Raw genomic sequence first — 8,177 nt, 5'->3', positions numbered from 1 at the left:
TAACTTCCTGTTTTGGTAATGGGACAGGAAGTGAAGGGGAAATTCTCCAATGCGGACACTAGTTCTGGTGACCACTAGAGATTCCCTCTCTTTGCAGGGATTGCATTTAACTTCCTGTTTTGGCAATGGAACAGGAAGTGAAGGGGAAATTCTCCAATGGGGACACTAGTTCTGGAGACCACTAGAGATTCCTTCTCTTTGCAGGGATTTCCTTTAACTTCCTGTTTTGGCAATGGGACAGGAAGTGAAGGAGAAAATTCCCCAATGGGGACACTAGTTCTGGTGACCACTAGAGATTCCCTCTCTTTGCAGGGATTTCCTCTAACTTCCTGTTTTGGCAATGGGACAGGAAGTGAAGGGGAAAATTCCCCAATGGGGACACTAGTTCTGGAGACCACTAGAGATTCCTTCTCTTTGCAGGGATTTCCTTTAACTTCCTGTTTTGGCGATGGGACAAAAAATGAAGGGAAATCTCCCCAGTGGGAACAAAATAAAAATGTGTGGTAGGTGTTCCAACCCTTCCTTACTGTATCTAAGAACAGGAAAAGAGGTTGAGCCTTTGGTTGTGGCTGAAGCTGCCTGTCCTAGAGGGACTGTGTGAGATGAGCCTGTGTACAGTGATGAGTTGTAGGACCTGTATAGTAAGCTGTGAGTACAGGAACCCAGGCTGTGCCCTCCCCCACACACATACACCAGTCCCAGGTTGTGAAGGAGGAAGTGAGTAGTAAGTAGTCTTGTCGTCTCCTGTGCAGCCTTCGCCAGGCTGGAACTGTCACTTCTTCTAACCAGCCCCGTGTAGCACGCTGCCTGCGATCCCCCCCCCCCGCCAACCAAGTTTTGGATGATTCCCACAGAGGTAACCAGTGGCACCGGGATGAACCATGCCGGGGGTTCGGGGGAGCCCCCTATCTCTCCCAGCGCTCGGAAGCGGCTGAGTGTCGGGGAGTTGCGGCTGTACTTCGAGGCTCGGTGCTCCGCGGAGCGGGACGGACAGAGAGAGCCCCGGAGAAGGAGAAGGATGCGCAGCGGGAGCTGGCACCGGAGCAACGGGGAGGTGTCCGAGGAGCTGAGGAGAGGCAGCTGGCAGAGCCACGTTATCCCCCAGCTGATGGTGACCAGCTCCGAGGAGCCGCCGCCTCCCAGCCCGGTACTGCTGGACCTACCGGTATGGGACGGCATGAGGACGGAGGGATTGCTGAAACTGGCCGAGAGGAAGCTGTCCGTGTCCAGCACGTCCCTCTCTTCCACCGGGTCGTCATCTGCCCTGGAGGACTCCGAGGATGACCTGCTCAGCGACTCCGAGAGCAAGAGCCAAGGGAACGTGGACCTGGAGCACAGCGAGGAGCACAGCCTGGTCAGTGCGGGGGAGGGAGGCTCAGTGTGCCCTGCACAGCACACTACATGGGGCTGGGACATGTCCTACCTGGGGTGCCAACATCACATGTACAATCCGGGACCCCCCCAATCTTTGCGACCAGGGTCCCGTTCACATGTGCATTTTATCTGCACGACGCACACAGGGCGCTCCGTTCACTTCAGTGGACCACCCTATGCAGAACAAACACGCCAAAGAAGCTCCCAGACTCCTCGAGCTTTGCGGCTTTATTTTTTACCACGCATTTGTGGAACGTTTTGTATCGAATTGTTCCAAATGATATAAGGTTCATACCCCTTCCTTGGCTGCGACGTTTGCAGGGGCCCATTCATTGACTAGGCTGCTGGAAACGCAGGAAAAAGTTCCCTGCACCTGGGAAATCGCACGGTGCTTTGCGTTTCCAGATGTGTGGGGGCGCCATTAGGAATGAATGACAGCCCTGCACATCTGCAGAAGGACAGAGCGTTTTGGCTGCTGGTGGTTCTGGGATCTGGTGCGATTTACACGCCGTCCCCCACCTGTGACCACCTGCAACAGCTATGGCACCGCGAGCACATCTCACACTTTGGGAAGGAGTATGTATATGCACATTGCTGTGTTCATTCCCAGCACATGCAGGTGCAAATGGGGCCTAAAGTGCTATCCTGCCAAGATGTGGCCATGCTAGTCCTGAAAAGTCCCAAGTTGTCTGTCAATGCCACCCGGGCACTGCAAGCCCAGATTCTGATAATACATTCTGTAGATCAGTGGTCTCAAACTGCGGCCCGGGGGCCAGATGTGGTCCTTTGCTTGTCTTTATCAGGCCATTGGGCACTATTCTTCCTACTGATGCGGGGCACTATTCTTTCTACTGACACCAACAATGGGGCATAATTCTTACCACTGATCCCAAAAACTGGGCATTATTCTTCCCACTGATACCAATGATGGGGCACTATTTCTCCCACTGACAAAAATGGCAGGGAACTATACTTCCCACTGATACCAATGATGGGGCACTATTCCTTCCAGTGACAGAAATGGCAGGGAACTATACTTCCCACTGATACCAATGATGGGGCACTATTCCTCCCGCTGACAAAAATGGCAGGACACTATACTTCACACTGACAACAATGAAGGGGGACTATTCTGTCCCCCAATACCAACAATGAGGCACCACTGATGCCAATGATGGGGCACTATTCTTTCCACGGCCAAAAATGGCAGAACACTATGCTTCCCGCTGACAACAATGAAGGGTGACTATTTCGTCCCCCAATACCAACAATGAGGCACCACTGATACAAATGATGGGGCACTATTCTTCCCACAGCCAAAAATGACAGGACACTATACTTCCCCTGACAACAATGAAGGGGGACTATTCCGTCCCCCGACACCAACAATGAGGCACTACTCCTCCCACTGACACCAATGATGGGGCACTATTTCTTCCCATAATACCAACAATTCTTCCACTAAGACCAATGATGGGACATTGTTTGCTCACATTGATGCCAGGGCATTTTCTACTCATGCTGGCTACAGCCTGGCCCCCTCAAAGTCTGAGAGACAGTAAACTGGCCCTATATTCAGAAAGTTTGGAGACTGCTGCTGAAGATGTGATGGGCTTTGGTTGGCCAGCTCCTGATAATACGTACTGTATAGGATGGGATAGTTGTAGTTGGCCAGATTCTGATAATACACACTGTATATGATATGGGTTGGTTGTGGTTGGCCAGCTCCTGACAATATGTACTGTTTGTGATGGGCTGTCTGTGGTTGGCCAACTCTTGCCAATATGTACAGTATGAGATGTGATGGGCAGGCTCTGGGTTCCTGCCAATATATGCAGTATGGGATATGATGGGCAGGCTGGGGTTGGCCAACTCCTGTCAATATGTACAGTATGGGATATGATGGGCAGGCTGTGGTTGGCCAACTCCTGTCAATATGTACAGTATGGGATATGATGGGCAGGCTGTGGTTGCCCGGCTTTTGACAATACATACTGTATGGGATATGATGGGCAGGCTGTGGTTGTCCAGCTCCATACAATACCTACTGTATGGGATATGATGGGCAGGCTGTGGTTGCCCAGCTTTTGACAATACATATTGTATGGGATATGATGGGCAGGCTGTGGTTGCCCAGCTTTTGACAATACATACTGTATGGGATATGATGGGCTGGCTGTGGTTGTCCAGCTCCTGACAATACATACTGTATGGGATATGATGGGCAGGCTGTGGTTGTCCAGCTCCGGATAATACATACTGTATGGGATATGATGGGCTGGCTGTGGTTGTCCAGCACTGGATAATACATACTGTATGGGATATGATGGGCAGGCTGTGGTTGTCTAGCTCTGGACAATACATACTGTATGGGATATGATGGGCAGGCTGTGGTTGTCTAGCTCCGGATAATACATACTGTATGGGATATGATGGGCAGGCTGTGGTTGTCCAGCTCCATACAATACATACTGTATTGGATATGATGGGCAGGCTGTGGTTGTCCAGCTCTGGATAATACATACTGTATGGGGTATGATGGGCAGGCTGTGGTTGTCCAGCTCTGGACAATACATACTGTATGGGATATGATGGGCAGGCTGTGGTTGTCCAGCTCCATACAATACATACTGTATGGGATATGATGGGCAGGCTGTGGTTTTCCAGCTCCTGACAATATATACTGTATGGGATATGATGGGCAGGCTGTGGTTGTCCAGCTCCGGACAATACATACAGTATGGGATATGATGGACTGGCTGTGGTTGTCCAGCTCCATACAATACATACTGTATGGGATATGATGGGCAGGCTGTGGTTGTCCAGCTCCGGACAATACATACTGTATGGGATACGATGGGCAGGCTGTGGTTGTCCAGCTCCGGACAATACATACAGTATGGGATATGATGGACTGGCTGTGGTTGTCCAGCTCCATACAATACATACTGTATGGGATATGATGGGCAGGCTGTGGTTGTCCAGCTCCGGACAATACATACTGTATGGGATATGATGGGCAGGCTGTGGTTGTCCAGCTCCGGACAATACATACTGTATGGGATACGATGGGCAGGCTGTGGTTGTCCAGCTCCGGACAATACATACTGTATGGGATACGATGGGTAGGCTGTGGTTGTCCAGCTCCGGACAATACATACTGTATGGGATATGATGGGCTGGCTGTGTTTGGACAGGTACCCCTAGAAGGGGGTAGTCAGTGACTCTACAACAGCTACCTGGGTCCCAGCCTGCCGTGCCGAACTCTCTCAATGCTGCTATCGGGGTGGTTATCAGGGGGTGCTGGACAAGTACTCCCTGGCATGGTTTAGGTGTCAGTGACACTGTGTCACCCAGATTGGCTGGTGCTGGAATCCCTTAGTTTCCTCAAAGAACTAAAACCATCCCTTAATTGGCAAACCTGGAGCCCGCAGTGTTTGTAGAACATGATGTGTCAGGCTGCCAAGATTTAGTCTTGTTAGTGTTGAATAGCTGGGAAGTCACAGGCTGTGTGTGAGTGGTGCCTGGGCACTGCCAGCATCTGACAATACACACTGTGTGTGGTGTGATGGGCTGGCCATGGTGTGACAGGTGCCCCTAGGTCCCCCTGGGAACACTGAGTAGATGAGACAGCCGGTGCCTGTGCAGTAGATCTGACACCTGGATCACAGCCTGCCCTGCCAAACACTCTCTATGCTACTGAGCTGGACTATCAGGGGAAGCTGTGTGGGGACATGCTGCGGTGTCAGTGACAATGTATCGCCTGAATGCTGTCAGATGGGCAGGATCCCTGTAGCAGAGATTGGGGAAACCAGCAGCTCTGCTTTATTTTGAGTGTAGAAAGTCTGACATAGGCAGAGGTTGTGTGAGTGATGCCTGCCCAACGATACTTTGTTGTATGTAATATGTCACACTGGCTGTGGTTGGACAGGTGCCATCCTGGGAACACTGTCTGGAAGATGCAGTCTGTGACCCTATAGCAGTTGTGGCAATGTGTCCCAGCCTGCCCATGCTAACCACAGTATTGCTGAGCTACGTGTTTCCAGGGGGTGCCGGGTGGGAAGAACTAGTGGCCACAGTGACCTTTTTTTTGTCATCTCGGATTTAGAACTGATGTCTGAATTTAGAAATTATGTCCAGATTGGGAAAACAGAAGCTCTCCAGTACTTGTGGGACTAAAAGTCTCAGCCTCCCAAGACTTGGTCTTGTAAGTGCTGAATATCTGAAAAATCACAGATGGTCTGAGTGCTGCCTGGGCACTGCCATCTTCTGTCATTGCTGTATATCAGGCTGGCCTGAGGTCAGTGATCTCATCTGTCTCATCTCATTTCTTTCAACTTGTGACTCTCAGATGAACAGGGCAGGCTGGATGTTGTAGTTCCATAATAGCTGGGGGTGTCTATAGAAGTGTCAGCCAGGTTCTGTCACCTTTTCACATGTTGGCTGCATCATTTCATCTGGAGCGACTGCTGTCTGCTAAAATTCCACTTCTAAGAACATAGTCAAGGTTACACATGTACTTTATCTTGCAATGTCACCTCCTTGTCATGTAATAACATATTTAAGCATTCTTTAAATTGTTACTAAACCCACAGTAATATCAGTCTGTATATGCAGTAAATCATGCCTGTTATATTCACTGTGAAACCTCTGCATTGTGTAAAAAGGTTGTTTGATCCTGAGTTCTCTGATCATCCCCTTCTTCCAGTGTCCCCCTCTTATCCCCTGATAAGACATATCATGTGGAGTCGCTCTCCACATGCTCAGTTTAGTGTGTATTGCTAGAGTTTTTTTTTTTCCTTTGGGAGAGTGCATGTGATCAGCACAGGGCCAATCAGCACTGTCTAGACCAGGGGTGGGCAAACTTTTTGACTTGGGGCCGCTATGGGTTCATATATTGGACCCGGGGGCCGGATCAAGAGTAGATGAATGATGTGTATGTGTCATCCATAGTAAGTATAGTAATATTCCCCCATAGTAAGCATAGTAATTAATCCCCCATATAGTAATTCATCCCCCATATAGTAATTCATCCCCCATAGTAATTCATCCCCCATATAGTAATTCATCCCCCATAGTAATTCATCCCCCATAGTAATTCATCCCCCATATAGTAATTCATCACCCATAGTAATTCATCCCCCATATAGTATTTCATCCCCCATAGTAATTCATCCCCCATATAGTAATTCATCCCCCATATAGTAATTCATCCCCCCTATAGTAATTCATCCCCCCTATAGTAATTCATCCCCCATATAGTAATTCATCCCCCCTATAGTAATTCATCCCCCCTATAGTAATTCATCCCCCATATAGTAATTCATCCCCCCTATAGTAATTCATCCCCCCTATAGTAATTCATCCCCCCTATAGTAATTCATCCCCCCTATAGTAATTCATCCCCCATATAGTAATTCATCCCCCATATAGTAATTCATTCCCCATATTAATTCATCCCCCATATTAAGTCCCCGAGTCCCCCCTGTGTCAATTCACTTACTTTTGCTCCGCACGCCAGTTTCAGGCATTAGCAGCTGATCGGCGATCTCCGGCACATGCGCAGATACGTCGAGGGGGACAGATCCTCATAGGAGACAGATTTTCATGCTACACCGGTCTTCAGGGCGGACTGTGAGAGGAGCCTCGCGAGAGCCTAGCTCCGCGGGCCGGATTAAAAGGTCCGCCGGGCCGTATACGGCCCGCGGGCCGTAGTTTGCCCATTGCTGGTCTAGACAGAGGTTAGGGGTTCTGCATCCTAGAGCAGTGGTCTCCAAACTGCGGTTCGGGGGCCAGATATGGCCCTTTGCTTGCCTTTATCCGGCCCTTGGCTTACTATTCCTCCCACCAATACAAAGCACTATTCCTCCCACTGATGCCCAACAGCGGGGCATAATTCCTTCCACTGACATCAATGACAGGGCACGCTTCTTTCCACTGACACCAATGATGAGGCACTATTTCTTCATATCAACAATGGGGCAATATTCCTCTTATGAGTATTAAAGATGGGGCATTGTTTACTCCCAGGGCATTTTCTATTCTCATCAGCCACAGTCCGGCCCTCTCAGAGTCTGAAGGACAGTAAATTGGCCCTTTATTTAGAAAGTTTGGAGACCAGCTGTAGAGCAATATGAAAACCCTTCCTACGAGCTTTAACCAGGGATCTGCTGGACACTGATAGAAGTCACAAGACTGCTCTAACTGCTGATGAGAAAAGGTATTTAGCAGTTTATATTTACTAAACTAATTGTATTTCCATGTTCTGTGTACTGTGGGAGAACAGATATAGTGAATGCAGGGTCTGGGGTTTAGTAACACTTTAAATTGAAAAATCAGATCAAATGGCATGTGGCAGTTTGCAGTATGTTTCCATACTGACACTTTTATGAAGATTTATTAAAACTGGAGAGTGCAAAATCTGGTGCTTTGCAATGAAACCAATCAGCTGCCAGGTTTTATTGTCAAAGCTTAAATAGTAACTCCGCATTCCCCTCAGGGTTATCAATGAGCATTGCAAGGATTTTAACAAACCTTGGTAGATTCCCACATTTTGTTTTTCAGAAGAAATAACTGGCTGTTTGTGAATCTGTATGGGAGTGATTTTACAATTATCAATCGGCTGCACTTCCAGGGCTCTAATGAGGAAATTGGCAATGTCTGCATTCCTTTACTCCTGGTTCACACCAAATGCGGCTTTGAAATCACACTATTTTAGCTTGATTTCAAAGCCGCCGATCAGTGCGACTTCATGTACAGCTTGACAATATCTGTGTGACTTTATGCACAGATGCTAATGCAAG

The 8,177-nt window shown here is 48.7% G+C and overlaps 1 protein-coding gene across 1 annotated transcript in view; it reads left to right on the top strand.

Annotated features, from left to right (window-relative positions):
• The first annotated feature begins 776 nt into the window (after positions 1-776).
• Positions 777-8,177, top strand: part of ITPKA (inositol-trisphosphate 3-kinase A) — a 142,210-nt gene continuing 134,809 nt past the window's right edge. Inside the window, exon 1 of the mRNA XM_089680262.1 lies at positions 777-1,354. Coding sequence (XP_089536388.1) covers positions 842-1,354 — 513 coding nt within the window. The 5' untranslated portion in view covers positions 777-841. The remainder of the gene's footprint in view (positions 1,355-8,177) is intronic.

Source organism: Staurois parvus, unplaced genomic scaffold, assembly GCF_062004578.1.
Source record: "Staurois parvus isolate SC_StPar_1 unplaced genomic scaffold, SC_StPar_1.0 ptg000237l, whole genome shotgun sequence".
NCBI classification, from domain to species: domain Eukaryota; kingdom Metazoa; phylum Chordata; class Amphibia; order Anura; family Ranidae; genus Staurois; species Staurois parvus.
This window is presented reverse-complemented; position numbering and strand designations above follow the sequence as displayed.